The sequence below is a fragment of the Tupaia chinensis genome, unplaced genomic scaffold (assembly GCF_000334495.1).
Source record: "Tupaia chinensis unplaced genomic scaffold, TupChi_1.0 Scaffold143574_1, whole genome shotgun sequence".
Lineage (NCBI taxonomy): Eukaryota > Metazoa > Chordata > Mammalia > Scandentia > Tupaiidae > Tupaia > Tupaia belangeri.
The window spans coordinates 1,434,607-1,454,462 of NW_006203419.1; the positions used below are offsets into that span (position 1 = coordinate 1,434,607).

The window sequence follows — 19,856 nt, forward strand, 5'->3', positions numbered from 1 at the left end:
CTTTCAAAAACATACATCTGAGAGGAGACCTGCAGCGCAGCTCTGGGCCGCCTGTGAGCTCTCTGCAGGCGTTGAAGCTGCTTGAGATAAGAGGCAGGCTCCGGCAGAGCAACCCCTGCGTGTGAGCGCCCACACTCCACCACTGCCAGGACCTCCTGGGCCCCAGGGGTCCCACCATGCGCGTGCCCTGAGCCGCAGACCTTGGCGTGGTGCAACTGAGGCTTCGGGAGGCAATGCTGGCTCGCTTTTGAGGGGCCTATGGAAAGCTGAAGAAGCCCCCAAATGGAACATTTTACTGCCAGGACCTACAGCACCAGTGGCCTGGACAACAGACCCCTGTTCAGGGAGACATTGGCGAAGGATCAAATCATCAATCGAGTAGTTGGCAGCCTGACATCCTTACGATTCTAGTAATGCTGATTAGTGATTTTGTTTTCCCTCAACTACCTCCAAAGCCATTGAATGCATTTTTTGCTGTCTGCATCTCTTTAAGTAGTAGTACTGCCTGCATACTTATTTACTGGTATCGACAAGGAGACTTAGAGCTGAAATTTAGAAAGCTAATTTACTGTATCTTATTTTGTATCATCATGTTATGTGTATGTGCAAATCTGTATGTTCATGATGTGGGAAGGTGAGACGAACAAGGAGAAAATATCAGGACTCTTCCAAACGACATCATAGGACAATGAATAAATAATCGCTGGATTAAGTATGCTGAATACTGCAGAAGTTTGATACAAGCTTTTCATGTTAATTGTAATTCTAAATTCCCTCTTATATGGGAGACATACATTATAACCACTTCGTTTTTCTTTATGGAGCTGATATTGCACTTAAACATTCCAATCCTTAAAGCTCAACAGCACAAGTAATTCTCACTTTTGAAATAAAATTTTTTACAACGTGGCGTAAGGTTATGTAACAAACAAAATCTTGCATTTTAATACAAATATTCTTTTACTTCTGTTAAACATACAATTACTGTCCCCTAAGCAACCAACTTTTGCTTATAACAACAATCTCATTTCACATTAACAAAACAGTGAAGACAACTTTGACTGTGAAGATCTAATTACAGTAGTAAATAAAATAATTTATATAAGTTTAAAAAAAACATAGATCTAACAAGTCATTTCCCTCCTTAAAATACCTGAGTGGGTTCCAGTTACTATTATGTGAATGCCACTCTTGGCTTGTCAGGCCTGCCTCCCGTGTCCTTCCTCAATGCCCTGTGTACGCTCTGGCTCTTGTCAGCCCGTGACTATCACAAGCCTTTACCTTTGTGCCTGGAATCATCTTTCCCCCTTTGCCCCTATATTTATGACAGAGAGCATGTGTGTGCATGTGACAGTGAGAGATGAGAGAGAAGTGCCTGCACAGCCTGGCCATGCTGTGGTCCCGCTCCCTCAGCCCTCCTGCCCATCAGATCTTGGGAACCTGTGTGCACGCCCAGTGTGCAGAATTCGAGCCACAGCCGCCACATGGGCTCCTACTTCCCCTGAGCAGCACAACTGCACTGTGCTGAGGAACTGGCTCTTCTCTTCATTTTGTTGGGCCCGCTTCTCCATTAGGGTATAGACACCTTGAACAGAACCTTTCCAGAAGTCTTCCTTAGTTTCCCAGGCATTGGATAAAGATTTGCTGAACACACATGGCAAGGCCCTGTGGGCAATGCTTTATCTTCCTCTCTCCCTCCCACACTCTCTCATTTAAAAATAAAAATTAAATAAATGAATGAACAAACTAAGTGTAACAAAGACACATGAAACCTAATGTCCAAGGCAGCTGTCCAATCACCTAAGCTGGAGGTGCCGGTATTCTAAATTTCCCATTTAGAAGTCTAAGCAAATCCTATTCATCAGACATCCACCTGAAAGAGTTTCTTCTCTTATTTTTTTTAGAAGGTTTTGCTATAGGGTGCGTGTGTTCACCAGAAAGACAGAGACAGAGAGATAGAAAGCGAGAAATCACCTCTCAGGGGGGATGGCCATGCCGCAATCATTTCTCCTCTCAGGATCTTGGGCACGTACACACAAGCACCCGCCATGAATTTAAGCCACCAGGTCTGGGACTCGAACTATAGTCGACTACATGGGAGTCCAGTGACATAGCCATTATGCCAACTGCTGGTCCCACTTGAAAGAGTTTCTAAAACTTACTGGTATACATATATTTTTGGTACAAAATTCACAAGGCACAAAAGGGTACTCAGTACAAAATTTCTCCTCCCTCTTCCTCTGTCTGGCACCCTGAACCCTAATTCTCCTCCCAGAGTTTGGAGACAACTAGTTTGATAACCAGTGTTTGGGTATGCTTCTTCAGATAGTCTATAAATAGTTGGGCTAAAGAAATGGGGGAGTCAGGCTAGTGCAAACATGCCCACCTGAGCAGCATGCACCATGGTCATTGTCCAGGCTTGGCCTGCCCATGCAAAGGCTGGGTCTGGGTTGCTGGGAGACGCATCCCCTGCCGAAGTCATGCCTTATGCTGCTGTGCCATGCAGGCTAGTCTAGTGGGGTTGGAATTCTAGGTTGACTGTGAAGATCTAATTACAGTAGTAAATAAAATAATTTATATAAGTTTAAAAAAAACATAGATCTAACAAGTCATTTCCCTCCTTAAAATACCTGAGTGGGTTCCAGTTACTATTATGTGAATGCCACTCTTGGCTTGTCAGGCCTGCCTCCCGTGTCCTTCCTCAATGCCCTGTGTACGCTCTGGCTCTTGTCAGCCCGTGACTATCACAAGCCTTTACCTTTGTGCCTGGAATCATCTTTCCCCCTTTGCCCCTATATTTATGACAGAGAGCATGTGTGTGCATGTGACAGTGAGAGATGAGAGAGAAGTGCCTGCACAGCCTGGCCATGCTGTGGTCCCGCTCCCTCAGCCCTCCTGCCCATCAGATCTTGGGAACCTGTGTGCACGCCCAGTGTGCAGAATTCGAGCCACAGCCGCCACATGGGCTCCTACTTCCCCTGAGCAGCACAACTGCACTGTGCTGAGGAACTGGCTCTTCTCTTCATTTTGTTGGGCCCGCTTCTCCATTAGGGTATAGACACCTTGAACAGAACCTTTCCAGAAGTCTTCCTTAGTTTCCCAGGCATTGGATAAAGATTTGCTGAACACACATGGCAAGGCCCTGTGGGCAATGCTTTATCTTCCTCTCTCCCTCCCACACTCTCTCATTTAAAAATAAAAATTAAATAAATGAATGAACAAACTAAGTGTAACAAAGACACATGAAACCTAATGTCCAAGGCAGCTGTCCAATCACCTAAGCTGGAGGTGCCGGTATTCTAAATTTCCCATTTAGAAGTCTAAGCAAATCCTATTCATCAGACATCCACCTGAAAGAGTTTCTTCTCTTATTTTTTTTAGAAGGTTTTGCTATAGGGTGCGTGTGTTCACCAGAAAGACAGAGACAGAGAGATAGAAAGCGAGAAATCACCTCTCAGGGGGGATGGCCATGCCGCAATCATTTCTCCTCTCAGGATCTTGGGCACGTACACACAAGCACCCGCCATGAATTTAAGCCACCAGGTCTGGGACTCGAACTATAGTCGACTACATGGGAGTCCAGTGACATAGCCATTATGCCAACTGCTGGTCCCACTTGAAAGAGTTTCTAAAACTTACTGGTATACATATATTTTTGGTACAAAATTCACAAGGCACAAAAGGGTACTCAGTACAAAATTTCTCCTCCCTCTTCCTCTGTCTGGCACCCTGAACCCTAATTCTCCTCCCAGAGTTTGGAGACAACTAGTTTGATAACCAGTGTTTGGGTATGCTTCTTCAGATAGTCTATAAATAGTTGGGCTAAAGAAATGGGGGAGTCAGGCTAGTGCAAACATGCCCACCTGAGCAGCATGCACCATGGTCATTGCCCAGGCTTGGCCTGCCCATGCAAAGGCTGGGTCTGGGTTGCTGGGAGACGCATCCCCTGCCGAAGTCATGCCTTATGCTGCTGTGCCATGCAGGCTAGTCTAGTGGGGTTGGAATTCTAGGTCAGGAACTGGGCACAGAAGAGGGGTTTTGCTTTATAGGGAAACAAGCAAGAGGATTATCCCCAGCATTCCTTAGGCCAGCTATGTAAACCGCCACCTGCCAAGAGGAAATGCCATCTGTGGTGCATTGCACCAGGTACCGCAGGTATCTGGAGCACAGGGTGAACAGGCCACGGTGAGCGGTTTCACCTTGTTTAGGCCAGGAATTTCTTTCTGTTTTGTAACAAGGAGTGGACACCCAGAGCTGGTCAAGGTCTTACCAGTCTGGGCTGTGAGCGAGCAGGAAGCCTTGTCAAGTAGCAGAGAAATACCCCTGCAGTCTCTGACATTCCTAGTCTGGGCTAATGGCTTCCAGCAGCCCAGAAGAAAGTGAAATGCACTTCTATGATCTATAGATACTCCTACAGGCAGGCCATGGCAGAAAAAACCATCCCTACTCTGCTTTCATACCAGCTTCACAATGAGCCTTGCTTGCTGTTTAAGCACCAAGACTGTTTCCTAGTCCTGAGATTTCTATAACACACATCACTTTGGGACTAAGCCTAGTCCCTTTCTCATTGTAAAATAATCCTTTGTTGTTAAAAGCAATGAATCAGGGAGCTTGACTCATGAAGGAGAGCAGTATGCTCCCTCCGGACATGAAGTGTTTATCTACTGGTGGCAGATCCCAACTCCAAGTGAGCTACCAAGTCTCCAAGGAGAAAAGAAATACTTGCTTTTTTATCTCCTCTCTCCCTAGATAGCCCGTGCCCATGGTGAGCCAGATCAGGCTAATCTATAGGGTCCCAGGGGCTAGGTACAAAGCAAAGACATTTACCAATGCATTCTCCTTCCATGAGACCTTTAAAGGAGATCAGAAAACAGCATCTGTTGCCTCAAGGTCATCTGTCCACATCTGAGTACATCCCTAGCTTTATACAAGCACAGCATTTAGCACACACTGCCTTTGAACAATGATTTGGAAGGCAGTGTTAATGAGATATGCCTACCAAGTGCCAGAGAGAACGCAGTCTGTCTTGGCCTAAAAGGAGTGTCCTACTGGGGGAAGCCCAGGTCTGCCCAGGTTAGTGGGTAAAGTAGACACAGCACTTCCCAAGGCCCTCAGCCAGGGAAGTCTATCTGTGCTTGACCCTCATGCAAAAAAGGAGAGGGACACTAAGGGGGAAAGAAAGGGCTAAGGAGCCAAGGGACACTAGGGTAGCAATATTCACGTAGTGGACAAAAGACTCTGAAGGAAAAGAAAGTACCAACACTTATAAGAATTAAGGCAGGTCAGCACATCCCAGGCAGAGTTCAACAAGGTAAACATGTCCCCTGCCTTTGTAAAGCACTTCCCAAGGAAAGACACTCCTGCTCTTTTCCTGCCGCCTTCACCACTGCCACTGAGTTGCGCGGAGGTGTGCGTTCAAGATTCGGCCCCACCAGTAATCCACTGCCATGGCCGAGGAAGGCATTGCTGCTGGAGGTGTAATGGACGTTAATACTGCTTTACAAGAGATGCTGAAGACCGCCTTTATCCACGATGGCCTAGCACGTGGAACTCGCGAAGCCACCAAAACCTTAGACAAGCGCCAAGCCCACCTGTGTGTGCTTACATCCAACTGTGACGAACCTATGTATGTCAAGTTGGTGGAGGCTCTTTGTGCCGATCACCAAATTAACCTGATTAAGGTTGATGACAAGAAACTAGGAGAATGGGTAGGCCTCTGTAAAACTGACAGAGAGGGAAAAAGCCGTAAAGTGGTTGGTTGCAGCTGTGTAGTAGTTAAGGACTATGGCAAGGAATGTCAGGCCAAGGTTGTCATTGAAGAGTACTTCAAATGCAAGAAATGAAAAGATAATAAAAATCAGCTCATGATAAAGATAAAAAAAAAGGAAAGACATTCCTGTCAACCTTCATTCCTGGTGAACTCTGGAACCATCCCCTTTCTCCTCATTCTTTTCAGTGACACCCTCCCCACCCCCCCATCTATCAAGCCTAGTATCTCCCTCTAGCCCACAGGCTTTCTCCTCAGTAAATAAGGAGAAAATCATTTAGAAATAATGACTCTTGGGACCAGCAGGTGGTGTGGTGGTTAAAGGCACTGGATTCCCAAGTGGCTGACCACAGTTCGAGACCCAGATCTGCGGGCTTGCTTTCTCTCTCTGGTCAAATTAAATAATAATAATAGTAACAACAACGACAAATGTAATTAATTAAATAAATTATAAAAAAGAAAGAACAATTCTTCAAAGCATTCCTCTGTAGCTATCATCCTTTTCATTCCCAAATACCCTAAAACATCCCCACTTGCCAGCTTCCAGGACCTCATTGGCCATCAGTCCACTGACTTGGCTTCAGCCCTCACCTCTCCACTAGGTTATCCTTGCTTCACACTAGCAAAGTCAGTGGGCTCGCTCTGTCCTTTCCTTGTGGTTTCTCCAGCACAAACCATCACCGATCGATCTCTTTCCTTCCTCAGCATCAGAGACAATGCTCTCTCTTTCTTCTCTTCATTTAATCTCCTGGACTTCCCCCTCCACCTCCCAATCTCTGGCCTTCTGACCTTTTCAACTCTACTTCTGATTACTGGCTGAATACAGTCTACATCCCTGGTTTTTTTTTTTTTTTGGAGAGGTTTTTGCTATAGGGCGCATGCGCTCGCCAGACATACAGAGAGAGACAAAGAGACAGAAAGCGAGAAATCCCCCCCCAGGGGGGATGGCCATGCCGCAGTCCCTTCTCCTCCATTCTCCTCTCGGGATCTTGGGCACGCACGCACACGCACCTGGCCTGAGTTTTAAGCCACTGGGTCCGGGACGCAAACCGCAGTTGACTATGTGGGAGTCCAGCGACATAGCCATTACGCTAACTGCTGGTTCCCTACATCCCTGGTTTTGACCATGACTTCAAAACATGTCTCTTAGTATCAAACAGCCTACCTTGGTTATGTCCTGGTTCTGTGTTTTATCCTATGCTTTCTATTCCAAATTACGAGCAACATTCCTAATCTCTAACCTGGAAATTTAGGAGTCATCCGGAGGCCTCTCTTTTTCAACTCAAGCCCTATACCTGGTCTGCCACTAGGTCCTACTGACCCAAAAATCCACAAAATTTCCTTGAGCCACCTGGGGTATACACTGTAGATGAACCTAGCCAACCTCCATTCCACCCTGCTCTTGAGGTGCCATGCCTAGAAAGAAAGAGGGGCCCCTAAAAGCCGGACCTGAGACAACCTGGTACAGCGATCCAACATACACAGTCCTACCCCCAGGGACCGGCCTCCTGCGCTGGGCAGCACCCAGCTCAGCTGTTTCCCAAGACAACCGCTCTGGTATGCTGTGTTGTCTCCGCTCCCTGCAGACTGGCAATGGGATCAGCAGGACAAAACTGTGCTGGGGACACTGAGTTGTTTTCTTCCATCTGATTTCTGCTTGCTGGCTCAGGAAGTCCAGACCCCAGGCGTGTCTCCTGACAACAATGAGCATTTCATCACCACTGCAGGGAGTTTAAAATTTATTCTGGATATCCAGGCATCACTGAGATTATGACTAGAAAGTGCTGCATCCAGGGTTGTATGTGGTATGATAACATAAGGTTGAGTGTGACCGGCAGGATGGTAGATGTTCTAAATGTTATCTAGGAGGTGTGGAAAATTCCAGTGTGTATAGAGGGGTATCAGGGAAGGACAGGCCTTGCTAGGCCAAACACCGAACTTCTGGGACAAGAGAAGTACATCAAGTTCCTTCTGATCTAAGGCCAGGAACACCTCCTGTCTGTAGATATTAGCTAGACGGCCAAGGCAGACTTGAGTCCAGCTCAGGAGAGGTGTTGCCATGGCAATTTACTGCTATTAAGGGACAAGCTCTTGGAAGAAATCTGTCTATCAAATATGCAAAAGTAAACATGTCAAAGTTTTTCCTGGCTCAATTTTGTTTGCTTTAGATTTCAGAATGGTAGGTAGGAGCCTGAAGTAAAGTTTGGAGAGGCATGCAGAGACAAAGGAAAGCATATGGCTTACCTTGTGAACACTGGTCAAGACATTTGGGAAACAGAAATCTAGAAGGAAAAAATAGGAATATTTTAAAACTATTAATCTCAGAACTGACACTGATTATTTCCCACAGAAATGTGATGGTTCCTGGCACGCAAGTTGATCTACTTGATGAGGAAAGCGAAGGCAGCACTAGCTCCAGGATAGCCATGGGTACTCAAAGAATTTCATAGCTTTGCGACAAGACCTTCCCAGGGTGGGAGCCTCACAGTTCCTCATGGCCAACCCTTGGTGGGATGCTGAAGATGGGCTGCTGTGTGCAGGAATAGCTCTTTAGACTATAGCAGCTGGAGAAAAAGAGTCTGAAAGAGAAACAGCCTGCCGTGTGGTGGTGAAGGTGCTGGATCCCACATGGCCACATGGCCCACTGTGTGGTTTGAATCCCAGACTGGCAGCTTGAAAAACATGCTAGGCACGTGTGAATGCATGCCCAAAATCCCAAGTGGAAACTGGAGGAGAAGGGAATGAGGCATGACCACCTCCATGGGGGATGCCTTCTCACTTTCCCTCTCTTGCTCTCTTTCTGTCTCTCTCTGGCAAGTGTACATACCCTCTGGCAAAAAATTTTGAAAAAAAGCCAAGATAACTGTTTTGAGCAAGGGGAAATTTCAAAGGAAAATGAGAATGACATTTACCTAACTCTACTAGGGGCCTTTAGTACCAACGCTACCGTGCTTCTTTTCATGTGCACGCTAGAATCCCGCTTTTCCTTTCATCTCATTCTTAACTCAAATGGTGAGTGAAAAGTAGGAAACGGACTGGATGACAAGTGAAGTAGGAGGTAGTGGTGACTGCACTGCAGTAAGCTCCAGAGAAAAACTCACATTCTCGCAGGGCTTTGAAACTTCTAAAACAGCACAGGCTTTTCTCGGGGAAGAAAACTAACACTAAAGAGAACAGTTAGCATTATCACGTCTCCGCCACAGGCCAGGCACCATATAAGCAGTTCTGCATATGATCTTGCTCTGTCGTCCTGTCTGTCCTGCACCTGGGCTATTTAACAGAAGATCAAGTGGGCTGAGGACGGCTGAGCAGACTGAGCAGCTTGCCTGAGGTCTCCCATGCAGCTAGAAGTTGAGGGGCTCAAGCAGAGACCTAAGTGAGGCACCAAAGAGCTCCTGTTTTTCTCCCTGGCAAGTGGGATACTTGCTGAAGCCATTCGTCTGAATAGTTGCTGGGCTTTTTGGCAGGTATGAATGCTGTTCCAGATACTTGGGGGATTTCTCGTCTGGAATTTCCTTGGTAGGGGCAAACTTTCATCCTCTCATTTGATCTCGGACAACAGCCAGATGCACACCATTTGGAACCAAACTCAGAGGCTGAGTGAGCTAGATGAATACCAGTGTCTGAGGGCTTTGTACTATAGACCGGTTTTCTCATGGTTTCTGAAGAATCTCAAGAAACCCCTGTGCACTATGACAAAGTATGGCAAGGTCAAGAGGCCTAGAACAAAGGGAGAGACACCCGTACCAGAGTCTCCCAAGAACAGAACTTGCTGACTCACTGTACTCATGGCTTGTCAGAGAGCAAAGTTCTCAGGAATTAACTGGTTATTCTTAGAAACTGTGTCTGTTCTGGGGCTGGCAGGTGGCAGGGTGGTTGAGAGCGCTGGACTCTCAGATGGCTGGGTGACCATGGTTCAAGTTTTGGACCTAGTGGTTTGCTTTCTCACTTTCCCTATCCCTCTCTCACTCTGTTCCTCTCTGGTCAAATTAAAAATAAAATAAATAAATAAATTTAAATAAAATAATTCTTAAAAAAAAAAGAAAGAAAGAAAGAAAGAAAGCGTCTGTTCCTGTTGAATGCCTGCAACTTATACGTGCACTCCAGCCCTTCTCAGAGCGCTGCTTGTCTTCTCATGGCAGGTGGTAGCAGTTCACAACAGAGGCACCGTAGACAAGGCTGGACAAAGTTCCCCCTCAAGGCACAGGTTGGACACTCATGCTTTAGACCTCTGATGAAGTGGGATCATTATGTAGACTTCAAGTAACTGGAGGTAGTATATTTAGAATACATGCACTTGCACATATATACAATTCCCTAAAACTAGAATGCAAGCTCGCATATCTTGGGCATTTTTGTCATATCTGTCCTTCTTCTTTTTTTTTTTTAAGAATTATTTTATTTAACTTTATTTATTGACTTATTTTAATTTGACCAGAAAGGGGCAGAGTCAGAGAGACAGAGAGAGGAAAAGTGAGAAAGTAAGCTGCCAGGTCTGGGACTTGAACTGCGGTTGGTCATATGGGCACTTTAACCACTATGCTACCTGCTGGTCCCATACCTAGCCTTCTAATGCCTTTGTTGGCTTTCCTCACAATCCAACCAGGAACTATTATTGCTTATTTACATTGCTTATAAAATTGTTTGAATCTTTTATTATGGCACTACCCAACATCATAATTGTGTATGTCATTGGTGACATATGGAAAATTATTTAGCTTATGGGACCAGCAGATGGTGTAATGACTATGTCGTTGGACTTCCGTGTTGTTGACTGTGGTTTGAGTCTCAGACCTGGTGGCTTAAACTCATGCTGGGTGCGTGTGCATGTGTGCCCAAGATCCTGAGAGGAGAATCGAGGATAAGGGATTGTGCTGTGGCCATCCCCACTGGGGAGTGATTTCTCACTTTCTGTCTCTCTGTCTCTCTCTGTCTTCTGGTGAGTGCACGTGCCCTATACCAAAACCTCTCTCTCTAAAAAAAAAAGGAAAATTATTTAGCATTTTTGAGCATCAGCTCCCTCATGGTAAAACTATGGCAATAAAGCCTACCTTACTGGGACTTTTTTTTAAAAAGAATTATTTAACTTTGTTTAATTTGGTGAGAGAGAAAGTGAGAAAGCACGCCTCCAGGTCCAGAACTTAAACTGTGCTCAGCTATGTGGGAGTCCAGCACCCTTAACCACTCCACCTGCCAGCTCCCTTAATGGGAAATTTTAAGGTCAGAAGGGCAAACATAATGCATGACAAGAGAACAAAGTAAATCTTGGCTCACTTTTTTTCTTATCAATTTAGCATCCTTCCTACTACTACTGTTATTATTTTGTAGAAGTTTCTTTAGGGAGCATATGTTCACCAGAGAGAAAGAGAGAGAGAGAGAGAGAGAGAGAGAGACAGATAGACAGTGAAAGGGAAAGTGAGAAATCATCTCTCAGGTAGGATGGCCATGCCACCCTCCCTTCTCCTCCATTGTCCTCCTGGGATCTTGGGCATGCACGCACATGTGCCTGGTGATTCAAGCCACCAGGTCCGGGACTCGAACTGCAGTCAGTCATGTGGGAGTCCAGTGACATAACCACTATGCTATCTGCTGGTCCCCTTCCTACTAATATTAAAGAGTACTTGGCACAGGAATTTTAAACATATTGGGCAAGTTTCACACTAAGAAACAGTGGAATGACAGGTATACTGGTTACTGACCAGTTCTTCCTTTGAATAACAGAAGGAGCTGTGAGTATGATATAGTCCTAAGCATTCCTTAGGTATTGTATGGCTCTTTGCATTTGGTAGTGTTTCAACCAGTACCTAATTTATATAAGATTCTAGTAAATCTCTAAGTAATGACACTGATCTAAGGTACCCCAAAACACAGTCCCACGATTCCTACGTGCATATCCATGAAAAGAACAGATACCTGGACTAACTTGTTCTCTGCTGTACCTTCAGTGATTGGCATGGTCCTGGCACATAGGAGACACTCACTAGATACTCACTGAATACAATGACTTAGAATAAAGATATCCAGCAAATCTTACATGAACCTGTCCTGAATCCAAACTGAGGCTACCTCCAAGATTAATGAGGTCTCATAAACCTTCATCTCACAGAAAGGAAATTTATGCTCTATCATGTTCTACCAACACCTGTGTTATTACAAAAATATTATCTAGAAGCATTAATGCAAATTTAATTTTTGCTAAGGTAGTCATTAAAACAAAACAAAATCAACAATACTGAATTAATAGTTTTAAAAACATGATTCTAAAAAATCTTCATTGGGCCAGCCTGTGGCATGGTAATTAAGGTGGCTGAATCCTACATGGCCAACTGCATGGTTTGCCTCTTGGACCAGTGGCTTAAAAAAGGCACCAGGAGCATGTGCATGTGTGTCCAAAATCCAGAAAGGAGAAACAGAGAAGAACTGCAGTGTGGCCACTTCCCCACCCCCAGTGGATGTTCTCTCTCTTTTTCTCTCCAGCAGGCAAGTATGCCCAAAATCCAGAAAGGAGAAATGGAGAAGAGTGTGCAATACTGCAGTTCTCTTGGACCCAGTGACTTAAAACACGCTGGGCGGGTGCGCATGTGTGCCAAAAATCTATCTTTCTTTCTTTCTTTTCTTTTTTATTTTTAAAATAACAAACATGTTTTTATTTTCTCATTTTTAAAAATGTGAACATTCTGTAATTCAGCCATAGTTTTTGCTTCCAGGTCACTTCTTTTTTTTTGGAGAGGTTTTTGCTATAAGGAGCGTGCGCTCGCCAGAAAGACAGAGAGAGACAGAGACAGAAAGTGAGAAATCATCCACCGGGGTGGGGGGGTGGTCATGCCGCAATCCCTTCTTCTCCATTCTCCTCTCAGGATCTTGGGCACACATGCACATGCGCCCAGCGTGAGTTTAAGCCACCAGGTCCAGGACTTGAACTGTGGTTGACTACGTGGGAGTCCAGCGACACAGCCATTATGCTAACTGCTGGTCTCAAGGTCACTTCTTCATGGGGCCTCAATTCCCTTTTAAATAATACACTCTTGTTCTGTAAGGCAGTTAGCTTTTCATCACACTTTCTGTCTAGATAACATCCAAACACAAATCCCATAGGGACAAGCATGTGAACCCAGTGGTCATGCACAGTCTGAAGTACATTTGTCATGATTGCTGCGGCTTGGGCGCCAACAACAACCCCGCCACCAAGGGCAGCACAGAGGTTGCCCAAAATCTTGAGAGAAGAGATTGCAGTGTGGCCATCCCCCTGGGGGCAGGGATGCTTTCTCATGACTCTCACTCCCACCTTACCTCGTGTCTCTCTCCAGCAAGCACATGCACCCTATGGCAAATTCAAAGAAATAAATGTAACTCTATTTTTTTTTTTTAAACAGGGTCTTGGGACCAGCATGTGGTGTGGTGGTTAAGGCACTGGACACTTCCACATGGCTGACCATGGTTTGAGTCCTGGATCTGGTGGCTTGCTTTCTCACTTTCCCTCTCTCACTCTGGTCAAATTAAAATAAAATGAATAAAATAAAATAAATAATTCTTTTAAAAAAATTACCAAGGTCTTGCTGTTATGATTCTCCTGCCTCAGCCTCCCAGTTGGGACTGTAGGTGCTCACTACCACGCCCTGCCTGCTCTTTTTGTTTAGACAGGGTCTGGCCATGTTGTCAGCCTTGAGCTCACGCTCCTTCTGCTGCAGTCTCCTGAGTCGCTGGGATTACAGGTGTATGCCTCCACATCTGGCCTTCAGAGTGGGTCAGGAATCAAACTCAAGTTTCCCACTTGGTCTGAGCTTGTGAATCAGCCGTACTTGTGGCAGCTGGGCCTTAATTCTTTAATTCTTGATGGGAGGGGCTGCTTTTGGTGTGGCTTTATGTAAATACTGAATTTTTGCAATAGGCTGTATGTGCTCCCCTCAGAGAGAGACAGTGGGACGGGGAGAGAGAAAGAGAAAGTGAGGAATCACCCCCGAGATGGGTGGCTACACTGCAATCCCTTCTCCTCCATTGTATTCTGGAGATTTGGGCACACATACACACATACCTGGTGTGTTTTCTAGGCTGCTGGATCTGGAACTCGAATTGCATAGTCAGCCATGTGGTATCTGGCCCCCTTAATGATCATGCCACCTGGCTGGGCCTATATGTACTTTTATTTCCTGTATGTATGTATGTATGTGTGTGTGTGTGTATATATATATATATATATCTCGTTCTGGGATCTTGGGCACGCACGCACGCACACACGCCCATACGCACAAGCGCCTGGCGTGAGTTTAAGCCACTGGGTCCGAAACTTGAACCGTAGTCGACTACATGGGAGTTTAGCAACATAACCATTATGCTAACTGCTGGTCCCACTTTCCTATATATATCTTAAAATTCTGCCAGAGGACCTATCTGCTCACCAGAGAGAGAGCGAGCGAGCATGAGAGCAAGAATCAGAGGCTGTGTGGGGACGGTCGGGCCACAATCACTTATCCTCCCTTCTCTCCATCCTTTCGGGGTTTGGGGCATGCTTGCACACGTGCCCAGCATTTTTTTTTTTTTGGAGAGATTTTCACTGTAGGGCGCGTGCGCTCGCCAGACAGACAGAGAGAGACATAGAGACAGAAAGCGAGAAATCACCCCCCAGGGGGGATGGTCACGCCGCAATCCCTTCTCCTCCATTCTCCTCTCGGGATCTTGGGCACGCACGCACACGCGCCCGGCGTTGAGTTTTAAGCCACCAGGTCCGGGACACGAACCGCGGTCGACTATGTGGGAGTCCAGCGACATAGCCATTACGACATAGCCATTACGCTAACTGCTGGTTCCCCCCAGCATTACTTTTCAAGCCACCAGTTGGCTGGCTCTAACTTATATTTCCTAAAAAATTTGCCAGAGGGTGTATACACTGGCAAAAAAGACAGCATGAAAGAGATACTGAGAGAGAGAGAGGGAAGGTAAGAAAGTATCCTTTATGAGGTATGGTCATGACGCAATCCCTTCTTCTGAATGCACATGCATCCAGTGTGTTTTTCATGCCATCGAGTCTGGGACTCAAATTGTGCAGATGGACACGTGGGATCAAGCTTAACCATCAGGCCATGGTTTAGTCTCTATGGAGTATTAATAAAACTAAGATAAATTACTTTCCAGGATTTCAGAGGTAAATGTGGAAATTCCTTATGTATTTATTTAACTTTATTTATTATTATTTTTTAAATTTGACTAGAGAGAGAGAGAGAGAGAGAGAGGAAGTGAGAAAGCAAGCTGCAAGGTCCAGGACTTGAACCACAGTCAGCTAGTGGGAGTCCAGCGCCCCAACCACCATGCCACCTGCTGGTTCCCAAATTTGGAAATTTCTAAATAATATCTAAAAATAGGCAATTAATCATTCTGATCTATTGATACAGTATTTTTCCCTGTAATTTAATTCATTGTTATTATTTTCTTTTTTTATTTGACTGAAGTTAACCAGAGAGAGTCAGAGAGAGAGAGAGAATGAAAGTGAGAAAGCAAGCAGCCAGGTCTGGGACTTGAACCATGGTCAGCCATCTGGGAGCCCAGCTGCCTTAACCACCATGCTACCTGCCGGCCCAATGTAATATTTTTCAACCTTGTAATTTGGAAAAATGAAAAACTCAGTATATCTTAATTTCTATTACTTACCTTTGATTTTTAAAAAAAATATTTATTTATTAATTATTTTTTTTTTACATGAGTTTTGCCAGAGAAAGACAGAGAGAGAGAGGCAGGGAAGGAGGAAGGGAGAGAAAGAGAGAAAGAGAGAGAGAAAGAGAGAGAGAAAGTGAGCTTCCAGGTTCAGGACTTGAACCATTGTCATACATGTTCCCATACATATTCCAGTGCCTTAACCACCATACCACCTACTGGCCCGACTTACCTTTGATTTTGTTACTTATATTCCATAATCATAATCATCCTATTTTAGCCTTAATTCTACATTTAAATAGATTTTATGCCCTTTTTTTTTCTTTGCTATAAGGTAGGTATGCTTGCTAGAGAGAGAGAGGGAGAGAAAGAGGGAAAGTGAGGAAGCACCTTCTAGAGGCATAGTCATGCTGCAATCCCTTCTCCTCCATTCTCCATTTGGGATTTTGGGAATGCACACACATGTGCCCAATGTGTTTTTCAAGTTGCTGGGCCTGGGATTTGAACTGCACAGTCATTAAGTGGTACACTGATTTATTCCCATGGTGAACACACAAAGATGTGTCTCCTGGTGGGTGGGCAAATCACTTCCAGTTCACTTAAGCAGATCACAGCCTGTGGGCTGGAGGAGGCCCTACCTGTGCTCCATGTAGCAGCTCAGGGGTTCCACGCACACTGTGATGGCACCAATGGTGAAGGACAACTTGACATTGGCATCGGGGTGGGTCTGCAGGGCTTGGACCACATCAATAACATCTGTGTAGCTGGAGGAAAGAAAGGATATTATTAATTTACTGTCTAAAGCTGCACTGGAGTAATGGGAGAATGCTGACTGAACAAGGGTAGAGGGAAAACCAAAAGGAGCCTGTGACTGGAGTTCTAGGGGGCACCCCACTCCAATTCAGAGCCCCTAGAACGTACAAAGTGTTTCTGTGTTCTCGAGTTCTATTAGTCCTTCTAACTGTATAGAGTGGGGGCAGGAGCCACTGCTGGGAGTAAATGGGAGGCTGTAGGAGACACTTGGGTCCCAGTGTTTTTGTTATTTTTTCTTTTTTTAGAGATATTTCTGCTATAGGTCATGTGCACTTGCCAAAGAGAGAGAGAGACAGAAAGCAAGAAATCATCCTAGTGGGGATGGCCATGTTGCAGTTGCTTTTCCTCCATTCTCCTCCCAGGATCTTGGGCATACATGCATATGTGCCTGGTGTAAGCTTCAAGCCACCAGGTCCAGGACTTGAACCGCAGTAGACTACATGAAAAGTCCAGCAACATAACCGTTATGCCATCTGCTGGTCCCAGGACCCAGAGTTCTTAGGCTTGTTTTCTAGCTATCAAGTTAGGAGCTTCTTCTACGTGGTCTGTTTTCTTTAATAGCTCTTTCTTGCCCTTCCCACCTCACAGAACATGCAGGCAATAAACAAGGGATGAATCTTCAGAACCTGTCCTGGTCAGCAGACACATCAGATACTGCTCACATTCACATCTCCTGTCTAGAGCACCCTCTAAACTCCAGACTTAAAGAGATAGTTGTACAGCTTCACTTAGAACCGAACATGCTCATGATTCGGTGTCCACACGTCTGCTCCTCCCAAGGTTTTGTTCTGAGGAGAGAGGGACTCTACTCTTTCAGATACCAGGGTCAAAAGATTTGTCTGGAGCTTTCCGTGACTCCATTTTTTATCAGTCTTCAAACATATAACCAGGGGACCAGCAGGCAGTATGGTGGTTACAGTGCTGGACACTCCCACATGACCAAGTGTGGTTCGAGTCCTGAACCTACCAACTTGCTTTCTCACTTTCCTTCTCTCTCTGATAAAATAAATGACTAAATAAAATTAAATAGATATTTAAAAAAAAAAACCAACCAAAAGAGATCACTGCTCACATCCTCAAGCTACTAATGGGGCCACATTGCTACCACATTTTGCCTAAATCCCCCCCAGTGACCTCCCAGTTGGACCCTGCTCCTGTCCTTGCCTCTTAGAAGCCAGACAAGTATACTACACCCACAGTCAGGTCACGTCACTCCTCTGGCTGCAGACTCCAGTGGCTTCCATCTCACTCTGCAGGCAAGTCAAAGCCCGCGCAGTGGCCCGGTAGCCCTCTGTGATCCAATCCCCCACAAGCAGGGAAGAATGTCATTTTCTACCATCCTTCCCCTTCCCCTAATCCAGCCACCTCGGCCTCCTGGATCTTCTCTGCACATGCCAGGCATACTTCCACCTTTGCGCTCCCTGTCTCCTCTGCCTGGAATGCTCCTCTCCTGGGGTACCTGCCCAACATTCTCCCTCATTCCTTTCAGGTCTCTATGCGAGTAGCATCTTTTTTTCTAAAGTTAATTTTTACTTCTTCTTTGACAGAGTTAGAGACAGAGGCAGAGGCAGAGGCAGAGAGAGAGAGAGAGAGAGAGACACTCCCTACCAGGGTCTTCGTGCCGCAATCCACCCTCATCCTTTCAGCCAGGATCAGAGGCAGCATGCACATGCCAAGTGTGTAACGGGAAATCTCAGGGTGTGAACCTGGGATCTCCTTTTGTGGCTTCCCAATGGAGGAGTACTGCGTGACTGCCACGCCACTGCAGCCGGCCTCAAGGGGCATCTTAAGGCTTCACATACCCCATCTGATAATGCAGCCCTCCTTCTCTGCACTCCCTGGACCCTCCTCCAGTTTTTCTTCAAAGTACCGATCATTAACTGGATAGGATGTATTTTCTCATTATTTGCTTATTGTCTGTCTCCCCAGTAAGAATGTAAGGTGCAGGCCAGCTTCATGGCCTAGTGGTTAAAGGGAACTGAATCCCACATGGCTGACCATGGATTCAATGCTGACTCCAGGCGGCTTGACAAACACTGGGGTGCATGTGTGTGTGTGTGCTCCAAATCCTGACATGATGGAGAAATGGAGAAGGGACTGCAGCATGACCATGCCCCAACTTGGGGTGCTTTCTCCCTCTTTCTCTGGAAAGCATACATGTCCTCTGGCAATTAAAAAAAAGAGAGAATATAAGGTGGTTGTTGGTCTCTGGGGCCTAAAGCAGGGCAGATGAATGAATGGGATGTTCTGTCTTGGGCACACACCCAATCACTCCAAGAGGGGACCCACCCTCTTCACCTTGTGGAGGAGAACACCCCTGACTAGGGAAGATTCTTGCTGATCCATGGGCCTTGGCCTGGCCTGGGCTCTTGGGAGGCTGGTGGTGGTGGTGAAAGGTACAGCCTGCCTGAGCCATTTCTGAATTTCTACAAACACTTCTCTGTAAAAAGGCCCCTGGCTTTATCCCAGACTACATTTTACCTCCTCTCCCTCAGGTCCAGCCTCAGCACTGACAACCAGCAGAGCCTCAGCGGAGGACAGGCTGTGCTAGGTTCTAGAGTTCCCCCACGAGGGCCTGGCAGACAAAGCACCTGTGGAGCAAGTCCTCTGCTCCCTGGCCTCCCCCCTCCAAGGCTTCTCCCCTAGCCTGGGCACATGCGTATATGGCCACACGGGGTTCTTTCCACTGCAGTGCTTGGGTGAACTCGGATGTCAGCAGAGTCCCACACAGTGCCAGGCCCTCACAGCAGCACTTGGCAAGCAGGTCTGACGCCTGCATGCTGCCCCAAATCTCTGTGGTAGCATTTAATTTTGTTTTCTTGGAGTTTTTTTTTTTTTTTAGAGAGTTTGTTTTTGTTTTTGCTACAGGGTGCATGTGCTCGCTGGAGAGACAGAGAGACAGAAAGTGAGACATCACCCCCTGGGGGGATGTGCATGCCACAATCCCTTCTCTCAGGATTTTGGGTATGCACACACATGTGCCTGGTGTGAGGTTTAAGCCACTGGGTCTAGGACTTGAACCACGGTAAACTATGTGGGAATCCAGCGGTGTAACCTGTTTTCAGATTGGCTGCTCTCCACAGTAACCATTATGCCATCTGCTGGTCCCAGATAGTGTTTAATTTTATTTAACTCTCACGAGTAAGTGCCCCATCCTTGCTCCTCAGTTTTAGCTTTTCCCTTCTCCTAAATATAAACGTTTGCAGGTTTTTTGTTTTCCAAATTCAGTATAAACAGTAGCGACTCATCTCTCTTTTTGTTTTTAGAGAGATTTTTGCTATTGGGTGAATGTGCTTGCTGGAGAGACAAAGAGACAGAAAGTGAAAATCATCCCCCAGGGGGATCACCATGCCACAATCCCTTCTCCTCCATTCTCTCGGGATTTTGGGCATTTACACACATGTGCCCAGCATAAGTTTAAAGCTGCTGTGTCCAGGACTCGAACTGCAATCAACTCTGTGAAAGTCCAGTGACCATTACGCTCTCTGCTGGTGCCTAGAGATTCATCTCTTAGGGTAGAAAAGGTCAACTAAAAGATAAACAAATCCTGGGGCCGGCAAGTGGAGTGATGGTTAAGGCACTGGATTCCCACATAGCTAACCATGCTTCAATTCCTGGACCTGGTGGCTTG

General features: G+C 46.0%; 1 protein-coding gene and 2 pseudogenes across 1 annotated transcript in view; 2 read left to right on the plus strand and 1 right to left on the minus strand.

The window, feature by feature from the left end:
- DNAAF9 (dynein axonemal assembly factor 9) overlaps positions 1 to 19,856 on the minus strand; it is a 141,337-nt gene that overhangs the window by 33,685 nt on the left and 87,796 nt on the right. The window contains 2 exon segments of the mRNA XM_014582291.2: positions 8,012 to 8,049; positions 16,051 to 16,176. Coding sequence (XP_014437777.1) covers positions 8,012 to 8,049; positions 16,051 to 16,176 — 164 coding nt within the window.
- On the plus strand, positions 16 to 858 carry LOC114005213 (transmembrane protein 243 pseudogene; annotated as a pseudogene).
- LOC106733333 (40S ribosomal protein S12 pseudogene) lies at positions 2,116 to 5,874 on the plus strand (annotated as a pseudogene).